General features: G+C 42.6%; 1 protein-coding gene across 1 annotated transcript in view; it reads left to right on the top strand.

Moving 5' to 3' along the window:
* Positions 1-20,860, top strand: part of LDHD (lactate dehydrogenase D) — a 521,655-nt gene that overhangs the window by 377,062 nt on the left and 123,733 nt on the right. Inside the window, exon 8 of the mRNA XM_085638586.1 lies at positions 2,918-3,045. Coding sequence (XP_085494712.1) covers positions 2,918-3,045 — 128 coding nt within the window. The remainder of the gene's footprint in view (positions 1-2,917; positions 3,046-20,860) is intronic.

The following is a 20,860-nucleotide window of genomic DNA, read 5'->3' as shown; positions in this document are numbered from 1 at the left end:
TTGACACATGTGCTATGGCAAAGCCCGAAGAAACAACCCTTCCGGGACTCAATACTACCCGACATAAATGCTGCCTATGATACGGACATAACAAGATTCCCTAGCTACATACTCCTTGGTCTCCCCAACGCCTTAACTTACCCTCTAGGATCATGCCGGGTTTAAGAGCTATTACATTGGCACTGGGTGCTGCCAAGCAGGTGATACTCTCTAAATGGGTAACAGATGAAGTCTCAACCAGGTTAGAATGGCTACATAAACTACGGGAGGTGATTGGCATGGAAAAGATAACAGCAAGTGTTGCACATAAGCTTCACCGCTTTGACAAAACACGGGGATCCACTTTAGAGTTCCTGTCCACTGAGTTCACTGAACTCAGATGCCAGAAATATCTACGGGTATTCTGACTCACCCCGGACCCCCCACATGACTAATAGTCGCGCCTCACAGCAGCAGATTTGATCACAGGAAGGACACGCTTTGCTCCCCAAACTCTAGGCCATCGTTAGCTCCCTCTTCTATTGCCTTCTTTTGACCTACAACTATAGCTTTCTTACTCCTCTTTAAACATTCCTATAATGTCTTTCCTCACCAGCCACTGGATGTAGGTGGCAGCTACTGTTCTGATAGCAAAACTCAATAAAAAAAAGATTTAAACCATAAAGCAATAGAGAGATTGAGATTGTGGGATTACAGTGCACTTGAAGCATTTGATTCCTTGAGATGGGAATATTCATTTATGGCTCTCAAAGAAATGGAAGTTGGAAATGACTGGGGGAGCTGGATCAATGCCCTACTTGCAAACCCAATGGCTTGAGTTTGAAATGGTTAAGTAATTTAATAACCCCTCCTGATACAGAGGAGAACATGACAGAGATGTCCATTGTCGACGCTCTTGTTCGCTTTGCACGTGGAGCCAGTGGCTACAATGTTAAGGAAGAGGCTAACGGGCATTGAACTACAAAAGTATGAACATGCTATTTCAATGAATTTGGTTCTTTTTTATCTTCGTAGTGTCACTGACGACCTTCCACATGGTCTATCGATGCTGGAGTCCTGTATCTATTTGTGAGGTCTGAAGTTACCATAGATAAATCCTGTCTGTTCCCACTAGGGTTGATTGCAGAATTGGGTGAATCAGACCTACCCAAAACTCCACTCAAATTGGAAATGGAACCTTTTAGGTATAATTTAGGGGTGCAAATATATATTGATATGATGAAGATTATTGTTGGAAATGTCGATAAGACCATATCTCCTTCACAAATCATAGTGGTCTTCTGGAAGAAGTTCCCACTCTTGGTGATGGGTCACACTTAACTCTCCAAGATGGTCCTGCTCATTTGCTTTCCATGAGGAATTTGTAAATGTGCTTGCAAAATTAACCCTAAAGATTTTTAGAGCATTAAACTCAATTGTAATCAGTTTAATTTGGTAGGGTGGCAGAAGTAGAAATGCATAAATTGCAGCTGCCGCTCACTGATGGTGGATTGTGCATGGTAGACTATAAGCAATATAACCCGGCGATGCACCTCCAAGTAAACATGTGGTGGTTGTAGGCAGGTGCAGGTAGGTGACACATTATTTATTATCTGAACTCACTGGAATATTCCCCAGGACATTTTTTTTTTCAACAAAGTGATGAATAATTCAGACTAGGTTGGTGGGCACTTGCATATACTGTTGACAACATTGCCTTACCCGCTCTGGCCCTGGAATGGCTTCCATCAGACATATCCAAAGTTTAGAGAGATGATGATGGTTGTAAACACTACTAAATGGTCAAAAGTGTGGATCCTGAAAATTGGTGACGTGTTTGATACTGAGGCCTCAAATGGCAATTTTTGATATATGTAGAGCAACTGTGAGAGCATTGGTAAATATTTGGGAGTGCTTGAGCTGTGCACATAGTCTAAAAGCCATTACAATGTGTATGGAAAGATGCTGGTGAAAACATATTGTTAGAACCTCTGAGAAAGTTGTGGATTATAGATACTGGTGGAGAACCAAGTGATGCAGAATGGCGTACAGTATTAAATCCCCTACTGTAATCTTTCAAACATATTTAAAATAAAATGATTTCATGTGTTAGGCCACACTTATTCCACACGTCACAGAGGATCAATAGTTATAACCTAAAGCATTAGATCAATGTCATGGCTGTAGGTAAGCAGAGGTAGGCTTTCTACATATGGTATGGCCGTGTCCTGCTGCATATATGTACCGGCAAACACCATCTTGCATGGGCTGTTTCCATTACCTCAAATAACTTAGCACTAAAACCTAAAATCTTTGATTGGCTCTAATGCCCAGGCCTATGCATAAGAAGATGAAATGCCAATGTATTGACATGGTGCTCCTGCTGGCCGAAAGATACATAGCAGTTAATTGAAAATCCTCTGACGCTCCCCCAGGTATCTAAATGGAAGGCAGAACAAGTGAAATTGACAGAGAGTGTAGCTCATCATACTCCATACACTTACCGGGACTAACAATAAATGAGGGTTCCTTATATGTTAGTTAGTAGAATCGTAGCATGGACTTGCAGGAGCGCGTACACATCTGTTCTGGGATCTCATGATGGCTTGAAGGATCTCTTAAACATCTGTGTCAGAATGAGCAACACAGCAACAGAGCATTGTAAGGACATATGATTATGAAATGTTGATATGATCTCTAATATGGAATAGTAGTAGGACTTTTTATACATGGCTGAACTGAGAACCCCAATAAGGTATAAGAGTAGCCCCTGAATGTGTCTAATAGTTGGGTTCTTGAGCATGTATCTACCGCTCATATTCACTTTTTCTCCAACAATTGTCTTGTGACATTAGACTCTTCCTTACTATTTCTAACACAGATCTTTCCTTTTTTTAATGAAATGTATGGAATTCTGTGGCATATCTCGCTCATGCAGAAGAGATCATTCAGCTAAATGGAGGCTCTGAATTTACTTACGCCAAGAATCAAGAATCCAGAAACAAGCTATGGACTGCGCGACACAATGCATGGTATGCAGCCCTTGGCCTCCGTCCGGGATGTAAGGTGAGACTGTTACTCTGCAGAGGATGAAGTTGCGATAGTTGCATATAAGATCCTAAAGTTACTGAAATGGATAGTAAAATACTATAAGGATTTAAGTAAATCAGGTGAATATTTAAGAGTGGGTATATAATGTCCCAAGTTATTACAATAGGACGTACTGGGAATCCTTTAGCTGGACAATAATCCAAGGCACTGAGGACTGCGCTGTTGGTGTTGAGGCAAACGTTCTTGCATGGAGAGGTATTTTAGGGAGGGGTTAAATTACTCTCCCTTGAGAGGAGCATGTTTACAGTTTACCATCAGTGGAATCTGGTAGACTTTTAAAGTGATATCAGCAAAGTGAGTCAGCCTGAAATCTTTCATGGGGTCATGAGAGCCGGGGTCGATATATTGTGGGCATCTTTTGCACAGTAGCACCCACTCCCGGACTAGTCGTAGCCTCAGTAGAGTGGTGGCAGTTCCTAAACTCTTGTGAGCATCTTTGGTTCAGTGGTCCCTGTCCCTAGTATAATGCTTGCGACATACAATGTGGCAATTCATGTATTATTGAAGACCTCATTGTACTGCCCTCCAGTTTAGTTCGCATCCAATCATAATGGCGATAATTCCTGGCTTATTGTGAGTATCCTTGACATGATGGATCCAAGTCTTAGAATGATGCTGCTACTGGCATAATGGTTACACCTGACAGATCATATGCCTTCTTGACTTAAATGCGGCCATGCATGGTCTATTGATGGAAGTCCATGCATATGATAGTTATGCATAAGTATGGTTGTTACAATCTGTCCATATATCAACAAAAAACAAAGAATTTGTATTTCCTATAAAAAAACACTAGAATTGTTTTCAAGAAAATAGTTAGCCTTCTTTGGAGGGTGTTTATTGCATTACATTTCTAAAATGTTTAAAGTTAACATAATTATATTTGTTTTTGTGCAGGAGTGGCTAACAATGATATGTTATGTAGGTCCCTTCACACTGTATTCAGTTGCAGGGGGTTGCAGAATGCCCTGCCTAATGGATATTACTTAGGCAGGCCACAATAACCACTAAAATAACAGGGATGGTGGCTTGCAAGGAATAGCATACCACAATCTCTGTGTTTGCATTCCCAAACTGTAAAGTTTTTTTACATTCTATTTCTTATGTAGCCCATATTCTAAGGAACATGTGCTCCTTTAAAAAAAAAAAAGAAGAACGTTTTTTTTGTGTGGGAATATTGGGTGGAGCAGGCAGCGGCACTGTCAAGTATTTCTTTATTCGGTTTTTAACAGATAGAAAACCATAAAAGCAATCACAAAAAACATTTACAATTCATAACAATTTTATTGACAATACTGACAATTTATAAAAATATAAATATAAAAATGCTATTTCCAATTTTCCTTATAAAAAAACGTAAAAATCGCTTAATTGCTTCACCATGTTATATTTCTAGTGTCAGCAAAAGTTCATTGCTAATATGTACAATATAGTAGCGAGATAACACTATCGCTTTGCTCAGATAGGTTACCCTAGAGTGGGCACATTTACAAATGTAGTCGATGTCCGAAGATGCATTTCAGAAATTTAACTATGCACTTCGACATCCAATCCTCACCCAATGATTGTAACAATAACATAGCCGGACGGCATTGTCTTATTCCAACATGTTTTAATAGCGGGATTAGCCAGATCTTTCTATGCTCTCTGTAGAATTTACAGAAGAAAAAGGTATGAATAGTGGTCTGAATTGAGGTCTCGTCACACGGGCACATTGATGGTACTGTAGCCCATTTGTTCCTTTCCGGAAAAGCAACCAGACGATGGAAAATATTCAACCTAAATCTTATTAAGAGAAATCTCTCAAAAGTGGTAAGATCATAGGTTAAGTATGGCTGAATTGATAAGGTTGTTTGGACAGCAACACAATGTTGCACAGATGGTTTAAAGGCTTCTTTCGTTAATCGAATTTCTTCTAAATGGGCAAGTGAAAGCGCCTGTAATGCCTTTCTAGATAGTGACCGGATTGTAGCGGGGGCCAAATAGTATTTTTCCAATCCCAAATCAAGTGAGAACCCTTTAATATAAGCCAACCATCCAATTTTAAGTGAGTGATCTAAAGCCATACAATCTACAATAATTTGCTGGGTGAGTGTATTTTTATACCCGGACCATATACGATGCCAAAGAATAAGTGGCTGAATTTTTACTAGGTCCGTTAAATATGGGATTCCCAGTTCTGTGTGGCATGCAAAGGTAGATGTGCTTTTGGGCACCGCTAAGAGGAAGCGGAAGAATGAATTTTCTGCCATTTGTAAGTTTTTAATATTTGCATACCCCCACACTCCTGCTCCGTATAATACTACTGACTGACACTTAGCTCTGTATATCTTTATGAGCTCTGCTGGTGGTCTTCTGCCCAATTTTTTCGAGAAGTTCACAAGAGCCATGGTAGTTCTTACTAGATGAAATTTTCTAGACTCTATTGCGGGGGACCAATTTAACTTGTGGTCAATAGTAATGCCCCCTATTGTGCTGTTACATCCAACTTCTCATTATATAGAAATATACTCTTTGACCTTAGTTTCGCCAAACCTACACTCATAACAAAAGTCTTTTTGATGTTGATGCGTAGATTCAGCTCTCCCATAAAATGGGAATACCTGTTTAGGGCCTTCTGAAGTTCTAGGGGGGTGCGTGCCAATATCACGGCGTCATCCGCATAGAGCAACGCCGGAATCGGACGGTTGTTAACTTGGGGAAGGTCCTGGCTCCCGTTCAACATGGCCTGCTCCAGGCCGTTGGTGTAAAGCGTGAAGAGAAAGGGAGCCAGGACACATCCCTGTCTCACACCCCTCTCCACTTTGAACGGCGCCGATAACTCCCCATTTGCCCCGTACCTCACCCTTGCTGATGCATTTGTGTACATTTCACGCAGAAAATTTACTATAGGTAGTTCCACCCCCATATCCAACAGTACTGACTACAATTTAGCATGGTAAACGCAGTCAAAAGCAGCGGACAGATCCACGTTAACCATGTGGACACTACCTGCTTTTGCACATACGTATTTCTCCAGGAGCAGGGTTAGATTCAGGGCCTGTTCAACTGTCCCCCGACCCTCACGGAATCCAAACTGGATATCCGAAAGTATCCCGCCGTCCTCCGCCCACTGATGGAGACGCTCCAAGATGATCCTACCTGCAACTTTACCCAGAGAATCCAACAAGGAGATTGGGCGGTAGCTGTGTATGATGCCTACTCCCTCCCAAGGCTGCAGACCGACTTTATAAGAGGGAAAGGGGACACTTTCCCCTTTGCGAATCAGTAACCACTCCAGTGCAGGGGTTAATAACTCATCAATGAGTTGTGACCCCAACTGCAGTCACAAACAACTGATGCATTCCTCTCCAATTCAAAAACAGCAGGGTAATAACCCTCCATTTGCCCTCTTATACATGATTTGGAAAGGGTTGCAAAACCCATTTTATAGGTTGAAAAGAACTTTATAACTACTTGCAAAAGGGCTGTAAACTGCAAAAGTCCTTGGTGCATCTTGCAGTTTTTCCTGATACTTTGGATTCTCATTTCCACAAGTATTTTCATTATGAATTCTCATTTTTATGATTGGATACCTTATATTTACTCCCTGGGTCCTTATTTGTATTCTAAAGTGTCATGGCATGCATCTACAGCCTAAGACCTGAAATCTGGATTCTCACAGTTGGAATCCTCAAACTTACCCTGAATATTATTTTTTAATGGCTTCCAATCCTGCAGCTTCCTTATGTTAACATCCCCAAGCGCTGTCGCTTTCTACTAATGAAAGGGACAATTGGACAGATCAGGCCATGTGAGTGCCAAAGGGCAAGGGCCCTGGGCAAATAAAGGAAAATCCAAACAGGAAAACCCATGTAGGACAAGACTCGCATTCCAAACCAAGAAAGTTATTTAAAAATTAAGAATCCTTACAGAAGACAAAAAGGACAAATGGTTGGTCAATTCAAATCAACATTAATATCATAAATCGAGCGGAAAGTCTTAATATGGAAACAGTAAGAGCGCTAACATGACACTGGCCTCCTAAGAATAGGCAAAAAGCTCAGGCAAATATTCCAAGTATGAAGTGAAATTGCAGACCATCATAAGGACTAGCTCGATAGGAGTCTGGCACATCTCCCAAACACAGCACATTTTATAGTTTCTAGACAGTAGAGGATCATGGCCATTTGCATGGTGTTAGATGGCATCACAACTGTACTAATTAAGATACATTGACAGAAGCCAATTAACATTTTTGAAATTATTCCGAGAGTTTCTGGAAATTCCAGGGTAATGTAGGTGGTATTATAATAACCATCTTCGTTTATTCTTTGGTTTTGTCACTTACACATTGATTGCAGTAGCAAACGTTTTTTAGGTCCTGACGAAAGCCTGGATCAAGGTTGATCTAAGGGCTGAAACATGTAGACCTTATTTTTTGGACTTTAGCAGTTATTATTTCAAACTGCATTTGCACTGGCTTTTTAATCTTGGCCATTTGAATGGTGTTAGATGGCATCATGGCTGTACTAATTAAAATATATTGACAGAAGTCAATTAACATTTTTAAAATTATTTCATGATTAAAAGGCTGTTCTAGAACCCCTCCCAAAACGAAGTCCCTTTACCTTGAATTCAAAAGGAAACCATATAAAATGATTCAATAATAAACTTAATAAAGTGAAAAGGCAAACTGTTGTGGCTGTGAACAGGAACAGCCTTGAACATTTGTAACAGTGCATGAACCTCTTCGGCAGGCTATCTTTTAAGTACTTTTGTTTGATACGACATGAATAAACAGCACTACAGAAGAGATCACATTTTTGTCTGAGAGGTACTGTAGAGAGAAATACATGTTTCAAAAAATTTCCTCTCTGTGGCACAGAGGGGAGGGGGTGTACTCGGAGCTAGTTTAGAAGGTCCTGAGCCCGTGCTCCTATGGGTAGATCAACGACTCACAAAATGGGTCTTCTGTTCCTGAGAAGAGAAAAAAAAATCCTAACAGGTGTGTCTGACCTACATCATGAGCACAGTCAACGAGACTGTCTCATGTTGCCCTCACACATCCCCAAGGGGATGTCATGCTTCATCATAGGGCGGTACTCCTCGTCGGGCCAGCTTTGCAATGCCCTACGTGTCCCTCAAAGGGTCACTTTGGCGGAGATCTTTTTAAGAGATGTCGTATGATGCGTGCAAGTGAGGTGATTGGTGTGATGGAGTAGTGAAACGCGGTTGTGGGTTAAAACTGATAGGGGAGGTCACAAACTATCCTTTGATAAGTTGACCGCCCTGTCAGAGATAAAAACCTATAACAGGCAAATGCTACCCTAGAGGTTTGAAAGGAACCCTGGTAGTCAGTGCGCAGCAACTATACGGGGAAAGTGCCCTATAGTCGTGAGGTGGAGGCCTCACTCTGGTCTCTCACTTAGTGATTTGTCGCCATGTTTCTGACAGGGTGGTCGACTTAGTAAAGGATAGTTTGTGGGGATGTGTGAGGGCAACATGAGACAGTCCCGTTGACTGTGCTCACGATGTAGGTCAGACACACCTGTTAGGATTTTGTTTTCTCTCTTGTCAGTAACAGAAGCCCCATTTTTTGAGTCGAGAGAAATACATGCACATAGAAAGCTTTCCATTATACTTTTAAAAACCCATGCTTCTTTAGCTGTCAGTGCAACCAGACCAGCAGGCCCAGTAAATTTGTTTTGCGTCCTACTAATGCTAAAACAAGTTTTTTCAATATTTTTATTTTGGTTTTTATTGTATACGAAAACATCCAATGAGTATTGCAAACATTAACAAGCACATGGAGGACATTTACTTTGTACGCAGCAATGCAAACAGTAATAATTATTTTACAGAAAGACAGCACAGTTGTAACAAGGTATTGCATCATACACCAAATCAACGGCCTATTGGCCTCCAGAGTGTTCCGTACCTGGCAATTAAGGGCCCCCACCATCTTGGATTCGGCCAGATACTTATGCTAACTTGAACACACAAAAAGGAAATTATTCTGTATTAATCTGCGCTCGCATCGCCTTCTGTATCCAAAGTTGTGTTTGTTAGCAGTGCCCCCCCATTGGCTTCAAGTGGGGAAATATATTGTCATTGCAGATATATGAGGCTCTATGGTTTATGCTGCCCTGTTCAATAAATACATGATCAACAACGATGAAATAGTTTCATTTTTATGCATGCTCAACACAAGCGGATCTGAAGCTGTTAAGTTTTCATCACCTTTCTTGTAGTGCCGACCGGACGTACTTTGATTACGATCTTCCTATGCAGGATTTATTATACCTGCAAACCCTGCAGAGTGTTCCAGTATAATACACTGGACTATGATATTCGGACTGACTGCATGAACTCCTAAATTCGGCCTTTTGACATCACAGGTCTTCTTATGCAGGACTTATTATAACTGCAAACCTTTCAGAGTGTCCCAGCAAAATGCACTGGACTATGATATTCGGACTGACCGCATGATTTTCTGAATTCGACCTTTTTGACACTACAGATGCTTGAACACAGGATCTTTGGTTTTGCAAGTGCAACGGGGAGTTCCTACATCATGTGCTGCTACTGAACCTTCAGTTGGGCTGGTTGGAGCTTCTGATTCTTATTCTTATTATCTTTGAGCCCTGATGAAGTTCCCAGTGAGGTAATGAAACGCGTTGGCTGAGCCGTACATACTTCTGATGCAATTTGTGAGAATTGAAATAAAGAACTTTACTGACATTACTCAATGATTTCTGGACTTCATTCTCCTGGTGCACCCCCATCTCATTGAAAATAAGTGTTTTGGAGTCTGTTTGTGCTAAAATCTTCTGGATTTAAGTTTTGCTCTTGGAGCCGATGTCACTGTGAGTCACTGTCTCAGTAGCTTGCGCCGCACTTACAACATTGCTACATGTAACACATGTGCTCGGATGCAATCAAAAGCACTGAGGGAATGAGAGGCAATGTTTCTGTCGGCATCTCTCAAATTAAACTCCAGATTTCCTTTGGAGGCGAAGTTCAAAGAGAGAACACACCTAAAACATAGAAAGCACAGGAGGTCTTTCTCTTCCTTTCAAATGGAACATAAGAATAGAAGAGTGACTGCCACGAATCATTTGGAGTCGTCATAGTCTGAATAGTTTCCTAAATGATGAGGTCGGCGATGAGTTTCTTCACACCTGGGGCATCACCTCTTCAGGTTTTTAAGACACTGTGTTGTTCTCTTTTGCGAAGTAAGAGCCCTCTGTAGTCCTCTTTGCAGCTATTATGGTAGAGGGATGGCATTTGATTTGATCAACCTCGAAATGAAGTGGTCAGCTTTGACCAAATCATTTAAAGATGAAGTCAGTGGTTTCAAAGTCTTCACTAGAAGCGGAGCCAGGACTGGCTCTGTGTGCAACCTCAAGCTTACCATTGGATAAACCTGCTCTGTTTGTCAGACTCCAGTGACTGATAATGTATTGAGAAGGTCTAGGGTTTATCCTGAGGATTTTTAAAAAAGGAATTTCTTCAGATGCCCATGGTTACTTCAAGACAGATGTTCCCGCCTGGTGGTGATCCTTGGGTTCAGATTTAGATGCTTCAGGAATTGAGCATCCATTCCCTGATTGATGGTGACGATGAGGCTATGAGTGAGGCTGTCAATTTGTTATCTCCTGCTTATTCTGATAGAGGATATTTTATAGAGTAGTAAGAGCTGGACGGGGCACTTAAAACAGCCCTGACAAAAATGTTTATCTAAACTGTATATTGCTTCGGGTGAGGATAATTAGCAAAATACAATCTGTCACAGGGGTATTAGGGGTTCTCCCTGCAAGCAAATTTTGACTTCATTGAGCCCAAAAGAGTGTATTTTACTAGTTTTCAGATATTCAAGATAAAAATGTCATAGAATATACCTAGAACTCTAGAGTAGGATTAATGAAATAATCCTTTACGTCAGAGTCTGCTACAGTCCTCAGGACCATTATACCTCAAAGCAGTTTTTAGTGATGAGAAAATGGGTTTTGTCCCAACTTAGGTGGCAGCTTGTCTTATGGCATTTGACTGTCCTAAGAAAGTATTGAGCATTAGTAGTCCTCACATGAAGGCCCCACACTGTAATTAATATTAATTATTAGAGACATTAATGAGCATTATATCGCAGGCAGTAATAAGCATAAGCGGACCCTGATGGCACATGCATCATTGGTCCATACTCATATGAATGCTTATTTCTCCTCACAATAATGAGCACTTTTGACCTAGACAATAATAAACGTTAACAACCCCTGCCACCGCACACAAGCAGTCCAGGCAGTAATGAGCATTGGCCCAGGCATTGTTTAGCCTTACTTGCCCCTGACAGCACATACATGAATGAGCCAGGCATTAATGTCCCAGAAGTTTAAAATACATCAATGATCTGGCAGTGGGTACACAGAAAAAACTGTTGTGTCAGTCCATTCCCTGGTGGGGTCATTTGAGGATGTCCGTGCTGGTTGGGACTTCCTCTAAGCTCTGTCTGTGCTAGTTCCCTTATATTTAGGTCTCGCCTAAGTAGCGCATACGCTGCCTCTTCGAGACATGCTGTAACTACTCTGTGGGCTTGCAGCCCACCCATTGCTTTTGGTTGTTAGCTTTGAGTGTCCATTGCAAATCCTTGCTTTTAAGTGGTTTTTTAGGTCTCGCCTACGCAGCACGCATGCACTGCATAGAAGGAGGCCTCTTGAAATCGATTCGGTTTTTCTGCCAAAAACGTGCACGCACGCATTGCATTGCTTTCAATGGCAACGCATGCACGTTTGGCGATTCCCTTGCGGGAGTGAGCTTTCAAACCATCTGTTTGTAATTAACTTTCAAACAGATGGTGCTCCTCCTGCTCGCTCCCGCAAGGTAAACGCTGTGGGTGGCTTTCCCCATCCAGAACTAGGGATGTGCTGCCACCTTGTGGCCGTTAACAGCAACATGCCCATGGATGGAGGCCGGACACCATTCAGTCTCGGAGTTGGTCCACTGACGTGTTCATTTATCATGAGTTTAAAGGTGTCAATTTCCATTTTATAATTCATTCTACTAATAATGCATTTTACTGGTTGAATTGAAATTGAATTTATATAGCGCTTACTACGCCTGACGAGGCGCTGAAGCACTGTTATTGAAATTGCAAATGCTTGTTTAAAATCAGATTAATAGGAGAGGCAGCGTTGTAACAGATATTCGCATTCCCATACCACAGTCACAACTCTGCAGTTATCCTCCATGCGGCTTCCGTGATGTTTTGTGCTAATCCTTTGGCCCTGTGAAGGGGTTCCTGCGAGCCTCGCCTACTCAGGGCAGGTATGATTTGCAGAAACGATGATAAATGCGTGGCGTTGGCTTCACCAAACAGCTGTTGATGGGGCCATGGCCCCGGCCCGCATTCTAGATGAAAGAGAAGAAAGAGAGCGAGCCTGTGGGGGCTGGCCATCCCAACCGGGGCTGCAACTGGGCTGTCAGGGGTCGTGTTGTTTGAAGAAAGCCCCGCTGCAAGCCAAACACCCGGCACGCAGTATCACAACATCCCCATTCAGCAGAGTGTGAGGGAGCAACAGGCTGTGCGGGGGCCACCACGGGAGAAGCACGAGGCCAAACAGACTTCTCGAGGGCGGGCTGGCCTCTTGAAATGCAGAGTTTTGCCTAGCATTGACTGCTGTAGGAAGGAAGAAGGGAAGGCAGGGTTTCCTATAGAAAAACAGTATTGTTGACTCTTCCAAAAAAAAAAAAAAACTGAGAACGGAAAGAACTCTCGCCTCTTCCAAATGCACTTAGGCTCTGAACTCGATTGTGTTCCGAGAAAGTTAAAGTGAAAAGGAAATGTGTGTTGAGATAATGTGTGCAGTCTCTTAGACTGCGATGAATTCAGTGCTCTCGTCATCGTGCTGTGTTGTCGGGACATGGCGTGGCCGGACAGGGAAGCAACCGCAGCCAAGGCATATATGGTCAAACCATTTGCACTCCCTTCCCCTCTCTTTCCATTCACTCGCTGTCTTTATCTGACAGAAAAAGAGTGAGCGAAAGAGAGAGAGAAGCTCTCTATTTTTCTGTCATACACCCAGGGGAGCTGGAGACAGAGGCGGCTGACTTCGACTTTCAAACAAGCATTGGCATAGCCAATAGGTCTCGCCTTTGGAACCTTATAAGTGTTTAGAAATGCAACAGTTGATGTTGTAGCACCAAGGATATTGTACTGCATAACTAAATACTTATAAGGGTCCAAAGGCGAGACTGATTGGCTATGCCAATGCTTGTTGTTCTTATATGTCCCTCCTTTCGTGTGTTTTTACCGCCCATGTAGTATTGCTGTATTACTTGTAGCCTTTCTCCTCTCTGCATTTGTGTTTGTTTGTGCACACTATGTTTTTGGGGGGGGGGGTTCTCTTTGTGTTTGATGACGGTTCCCTGTTCATTCTATGCCGTGTCGGCAAAGCTTTAATTGATTTGTTTTGTATTGTTTTTTTTCTGCAATACAGTAATTCTTGTTTTCACATCCCGACCAAAACACGTTCATCCTATGGGTGTTTTTAAAAAAGAAATGTAATTGTAATTATCTTTGTTTTGGGTTGATTGAATCAGCGTTGTTCTCTGCCATGTCAATGAATCTTTAAATCTTTTTTTTGTTGCTGTTGCCTCTGAGTGTCCTTTAGGGACTGCCCACCCCTCACACTGCATTTTGGCCCCATGCAGCCCCTCTCTAACCCAGCCTATGCTAGCCCCAGCGCTCTAAGCAGTCTGCCAAAATGGCGTCTGAAGCAGCACAGGACCAAGCCTTAGCTTCCTCCTCTTCCAAAACAAAACAAGTTGCTGAATTCAGAACTTCTCCAGTTTCTGTTAGGAATGCTTTCCCAGATAAGAATATTGGCCTTGCCTCACTTGTAGCTCGTTCTCATGATCAATATGCATATAAATAGATAACTAAATTAACTGCATAGGACAGGGGTGGCGGAGGAGCGTCTCCCCACTGCTGGAACCAGCAGATCAAAACATTTAAAATAAAATGATAATAAAGCAACTAATAAATCTACTTTATTAACATTTTATTTTACGTGTAGGAGCTGCAGCCAAGTCTTGAGGGCGCGGCAATCAGCGGCAGGAGGAGTGGTGGCCACTGAAAGTATGCATGTTGTTCTGGCCAGCCGTCTTAGGACTTGGCATGGCATTTAGGGTTATTGTTAAGAATCATTTCTCAAATGGGAACCTCTACTTCCATTACACATTTAATCCTTAGCCAACAAAATGGTCGGAGATGGAAGTGGCAGTGCACCTCGCTGACGGTGTTTCAATTAATCAAGGGCAGGCAGCTGCAAACTCCCTAGGGTCTGATACTAGTTTCCGGGGAGATGAAGCAGGGAATGGCATCTGTGTCTTCAGCCTTCCAGAGCTTGCCCACTTGTCAAAATGAAGAACCAACCCTGCAAGTGGTTTAGATCAGTGGTTCTTAACCTGTGGTCCGGGACCACTGGGGGTCCTCAAAGCCTACGCATGGGGTCCGCTACTGCCTAAAAACAATTTGCAAGGGAAAATTTTAAAATGTTCCCTAATTGTGAAGTAATTTGCAATTGGAGGCTAATAATGAAATTAGTATCCTCAGATTGATCTGCGAGAGCAGTGCAAGTGCATCAACCAGAGTATAGTATGGACAATGAGTGGTCCAAATTAAATTTAGAAAAGCTCCAACCTTCCTAATATTTTATAATTCTTTTATATTTGTTTGCAAATTCGATAAAATGCTTCATCTGGTGTGTATTTTTTTGCTGAATGCTTGTTTCTGTATTTTTTATGTGTATTGCTTTGTGGTTCAAATCACCATAAATACTTAGGGTGGGGTACCTGACTTCTAGTAATGACTCAGTGAGGGGGGTGTCGCTTGATTCAAATGATTGTGGGGTCCCTGGGTTCAAGTAATAATTAAAAGTGAGGGTCCGCAGAAGCCAAAAGATTAAGAACCATTGGTTTAGATGCCTGTCTAGAGAGAATTCTCTCTGTCAGTATCATTTCTCAGTAAAGGTGGTGTAATATTTGGCTGTGTTTCAGAAGGCATTTAAAGTATAAGTCAGTCTGCTTTATTCAGAGGAGAGAAAATACAATCATTTTACAGAGCTACTCTCTGACTGTATTGTTTAGTGTAGTGTAGTCTCCTTTGTCATTTAGTCAATGGTGGGAATTGGACAAGTTGGTCCTGCGGAATTAACCCTTCTTTTTCTGTTTTTTTACCAATCCGCCACCTGTTCCTTCTTTTGCTAATAGCCTCTTGCATTTTTCTGGTTCCACAAGCCCGTCTTCGTATGCAATCGCTCCAGTGAGCTCCTCGGGCCAGGTGGAATCGGTTTTCCTGTTCTCTGGAGGACTAGGTTACGATTGCTTTAACAGGTTCTCCCCAATCTGGTTTGGTAAATACTGTCATAATTGTTTGGTAGATCGGCCTTCAAAGCTTCTGTGGCATTAGGTTTTAGGGGTGGTGATTGCATCTCTCTTGGGCTTGGGAACTCATCTAGGGGAAGTGCACACAAGCACAAAGTGTTTTTTTCAGAAAAGTTACACAAGAGTTTTCACAGCACTTGTGATGGGTTGTATGATGTAACAACGCAGGGAAATACTCTGCATGCCTTTACCACGCTTTTTTTACCCCGCATTCTTTTAGATTGCATATGCTTTTACAACGTATGCCATTACCACGCATTGTTTATATATATATTTATATATATATAAACAATGTATTTGTGAGGGGACACCCCCAAATTTACCTCAAATGTGTGGTAAAGGCATACGTTGTAAAAGCAAATGCATTTTAAAAACATGCGAGATTAAAAATGCGTGGTAAAGATACAATGAGATAAAAACCTCATAAAGGCTGATTTCCCTCGTGATGCAGTCCGATGAGCAATCTAATAGTCTATTAAGTGAGGATTCCGCTCAGCTTAATCCAATATGATTTATTGTATATGAATTGAGATCTTCAACAACACAAGATAGGTGACATCATGAAGCACAGCCAACATGTGTTTCATCACACAAGTGACTTCTTCAAGGCTGCAAGAATTTATATTACAAGAACAAACAATCAAAAATCACATATTCATGATCATAATGGGTATATCAATGGCAGGAACTGTATAGACTTAAGAGTACGGTAGCGACTAAGAAAGAGATGAATAAGTTCCAATTCCCGTAAGTTGCCATGCATAAAAGATGGTCTCCCGAATACGTATTAGTGACAGACCAAAAAGTAAGAAAAGAGGAGGATGAAAGACAACAATGAATAGGTTACAGTGCTGCTGGGTACAGTGAACAGAACAATGACAACCTGTCACTGAGATGTAAGTATGGCTTTGATAAATGTAAAAGTGCGGCATAAACCCATCACCAAATTACGTTGATAACTTGAAATAAAAGAACACAAACCGCTTACTATGGTCCTATTCGCGAAAGTAAATGATGTAAGCAAGTTTATTGATTCTATGTTCCAATTGGTATCTGAGAAGATAAATGGTTTAAGGAAAAATAATGAAAGTGGACCCATAGTAAACAACATTTTGCATCTCATAATATAAGTAGAGAGATGATAATAAAACACAAAATGGTGTGAAGCCATCACTGGTGAAGAGCAGCCACCTCTCTACGGCGAAGTCAATAACCATGTGTGTCCAATAATAATATATTACACAGTATGAGCAGGTATCAGTCGGGTCTGTATAAGGTAAGTAAGCAAGTAGAAACGTACCAATAAGCATTGTGTGAAATCCATATAGGTCAGCAGATCATTGTGTAACGAGTAAACCCACCTGACAGTGCATGCAATAGTCAAGAGACTCCTGCAACTTAGTGTTCAAAGTACCGCCAAATTTCCACAATCCAGGTTTTCGAATGCTGCTTATAGTAGCTGTAGAAATGGAAAAGTAAAAAACAAGTCATTTGCATGAAAAATACAAAAAGTAATGTTGATACTAGCTATATGTCCTGCAGTAAAAGAGCACACTTGCATGAGAACATTCAATCAACAGAAAACAGTCAGTGAAATGTAGAAATGCGGTCTGCCCAAACCAAAGTAGGTGGGACAACTGATGCGCTCCTAAAAGATAGAAAATAGTGAGACCACAACATATAAACAGATTTAAATTCACTCGAAATAATGCAGAAACTTAAATGTGCACAACCCGTTCCATTGGTTAGTTAGATATTGCAAGTGCTAGGAGGAAAATACATTGTAACACAAACAGTGTCCGGCATTAGTATTTTGCAAACATTACGCCGTGTACACAAAAACACTGTAAACCAGGTAAAGGTATAATGCCAGTCGTACCTTTGAAGGAGATCTGATAAACGCCTAAAACAACAAACTGTAGCCAAATATGTAAACCATACCTCTCAAGAAGGAGATTTGGTAAGCTCCTGAAACAACAAAGTAAACCAAATTATATCAGCAGGGAGTATGAAAGGTCATAGTGTCCTCTGGAACGACATCTTTATAATCAAGAAGTACACTTGGGAGGAGCCTACCACTAACCTGCACAAAGCCATCCGCAAATGCTGCGTCCTGAATGTAAGACCAAAATGAGATGGCAATTCACGTTTAAAACACTCTTCTTAATAGACATCGAAACTGGACTAGTCTTCCCCCAAAACCACAAAGAAAATGGCATGGCCATCTTGTAACATGTAATTGTGGTGCAGTACAAGAGACCAAAATGTGTAAGGAAAATAGGTGCGCTACAGTTATCCGAGCCACCTCAACGTTTATGAAAAAGCATTACAATCGAATACGTAAGGCGACTGGGAGAACAGCCCGTAGGTATGATAAGACTATGTATGTAAAATAACAGAGAAATGTCAAGCAGATGTCTGTATAACAGAAAGAAAGCCCAATCCCATAGTAGTGTGACCTCTGAGAAATGGAGGAAAACAAATCAAACAAGCATTTGCAGTGCAATAGTTCTCGCATTTACAAGAGTTTCAGCTATTGTCATTTACAATTGCAATAGCTAAAACTCTTGTAAATGCCAGAAATATTTCACTTCAAAGAAGTGGCCGCCATTGTTCGGAGATGCTTGAAAGTGAAAGCGGGCAGGGCGAGGAAAGCATGTCGTGCCTGCAGTAGGAGAAACACATTAAAGAATAGAGTGCTTACAGACTAAATAAGACATACCCTGTTGCATCCGAAGTAAAAAGGCAGTTGCTATGGGAGGTTACAAATGCAAACAAGGCGGTACCAAGGAGGGACTAACAACCCTAATAACGACTCGCAAGCCAGCGTTTAGGAAGGACAATGACGCAAGCCAATGAAAAATATGGGCGGGGAGTGGGAGGGGCTTCTCTTCCATACTCCACTACACCAAGTCTCGCCGAGCAGCGCATGTGTGCTGACTCAGGCTTAACCTAAAAGGGTGGTGGGGGGTAGATAGAGTAAAGCCAGTATGTAAGTTTATGTAAAGTACGACTCATAAGGGAGAAGAGTAAGTAGTGAGTTAAAGAATCAAAGTGTATTTATCAAGTCTCCTAAAGTATATATATGGTATATGATGAAATATGAGCCGTCAGGGCAGACCATTTCCTCCTAAGTTAAACAACTTGATGTGTGCAGGTGATAAACATCCAAACAATTTGATGAGCCCTGACACATGCTACTTCATTATATCATAATGCTTTTTAGTAGGCCGTCTTGCTATTCAGAGGTTATTGTATAATGACAACACACCAATGTCAATTGGCATATTACAGTAACTAGTACTGTAGCAATATCATAAAACACCTGAATGCATACAGACATAAGTTTGTAATCAACAACTGAATAAGATGACAATATGTAGGAAGGTGGATATCTGACTATGGTTACCCCCAACTTTTTGCCTAGTGTCTAGCTGGTTTTTCGACTTAGTTGGCCTGAGATCCTGCCATTCAGGGTCTCAGGCTGTCTGCTCTCTCTTTAAAATGGACTCCATGTACCCTAGGTACATAACCAATTGGTAAGGATCACCTTATTGGACCCTGTACAGTGTACCCTAGGTACCCCGGGCATAGGTGTACCCTAGGCCTCCCAGGGGCTGCAGCATGTATTATGCCACCCCTGGTCTGGCCTTCCAATCAGACACAACTGGCTGATCACTCAGCTGGGGCAAGGTCGTGTAATCACCCCTTGCTTAGATATAGTATACCTATATCTACCCTTATATATAGACACATGTGTACCTATCAGTCACTCCTATGGCAGGCCTTAACAATCCTGGAGGCAGAGTGCTTGGTAACATGTGAGATGGTGCTCTAGCATGAGCTGAGCCTGTCTGCAGCTTTCGGAACCATGTCCTTATAGCTGTTCTATGATATAGCCTACCATATACTCTTAAAGTGCCTTATAATCTTAGACGGTTATGGTAACTATGGTTTGGCTTTATCGAAACATGTCGTGTAAGGTGTCTAACACTGTGGAATAATACCCCCATGACATTTCTGGACATGAGAATATTATTCCCCCCTTCTAGAGGGAAAGACATGTTAAAATCATACTTCAACTGTTAGCCTCTGACCAAAGCCTCAGCATCACAAAATGGATGCTGCTGCCACGACACAAGTCTGACCTCCTGCAGCTGGGAGTGATCCCAGCCAGGGAGGCCTGGACAATAGGTTTCCTGCTTGGGGAGGTGCTAGCACCTCCCCAGACAGCCTTTAGTGTATTGGGGTAGGGTGGGCTGAAAGGAATGAGACATGCCTGGGGCACACAAGGTGTTCCTTGCATAGTCCAGTTCAAACCGGCGCTGGGGCTCTCCAGCCCCAGCTCTGGCGCGAAACTGGACAAAGGGAAGTGGGTGTAACCACCCCCTCCCAGGTCCCACCCATAAGGCGTGACCTAGCAGGTATCCCAGCCCCCCAGATTAGTATAAGAGTGGGAGTTGGGCCTCAAGACTTTAGATTATCCTGAACCTGCAAAACTGAACAGAAACTCTGGACCTTCGACATTCGACGAAAGAAGAAGACTGAAGAATCTCCCTTGTAGCCAAGGAGTGGCTACCCTGTGCAAACAGGCACCATCAAGAGACTACCCTTTGCTTTGCCCACGTTCTACGAGGAACCGACTGCAGAGCCTGACCAGAGCCTTGACTTCCAGACTTCTCCGACCCTGATCCACATCTACAGCAGAGCTGAGATCCGTGGAGGCGACGAGCGACGTGGGACCGGCTACCTGGGAAAAGTGGCTAGTAACTTAAAGCGCAGCTTCTGAGGTACCCTCGAAGTTGTGCACCGGGGATTGAGAAGCCCCAACCCCAAGCACCATCTGCACCGAAGATCAGCCCCCCACACTCCACGAGTCCTGCGTGGGGCCCTTCAGCATTTTCCTGCTTGCCGCGTCTGTCCGGTTGCTTGCCCGCTGGCTAGTGGCCTTTGTGACGACGCACCCTGAAATCTTCTGCGCTGGTTTGGCTCCTCCAGACTGGCTCCCGCTTCTCTGCAAAGAAGAAGCACCCCAGACCTTCCTGGTCTGCACCAGAAGCAAGTCCTTCGTTCTTCGTGGGTTCCGCTTGCCAAGGCTTGGTGAGTCCTAGTCCAACTTCGACGCCGCCGACAGCAAGAGCCTTCGTGGGACAGCTCGCCTCCTGGTCCTGGTCGTCCTCGACGCTTCCTGGTCCTCCTGGCTGCAGCGACAAGCTTCACCTTCACTCTTCACGACATCGCCTGGTTCCTTCCTGGTTCCACGTGGTCACTGGCTAGTGACCTTGACTCTGTCCCTTCTGCTTGCAGGTTTCCTCTCTTCTTGATCCCAGCCTTGGGATCCACCGGA

The sequence above is a fragment of the Triturus cristatus genome, chromosome 12 (genome assembly GCF_964204655.1).
Source record: "Triturus cristatus chromosome 12, aTriCri1.1, whole genome shotgun sequence".
Taxonomy (NCBI): domain Eukaryota; kingdom Metazoa; phylum Chordata; class Amphibia; order Caudata; family Salamandridae; genus Triturus; species Triturus cristatus.
The sequence above is the reverse complement of the archived record's forward strand: the minus strand, read 5'-3'. Positions and strand labels throughout refer to the sequence as shown.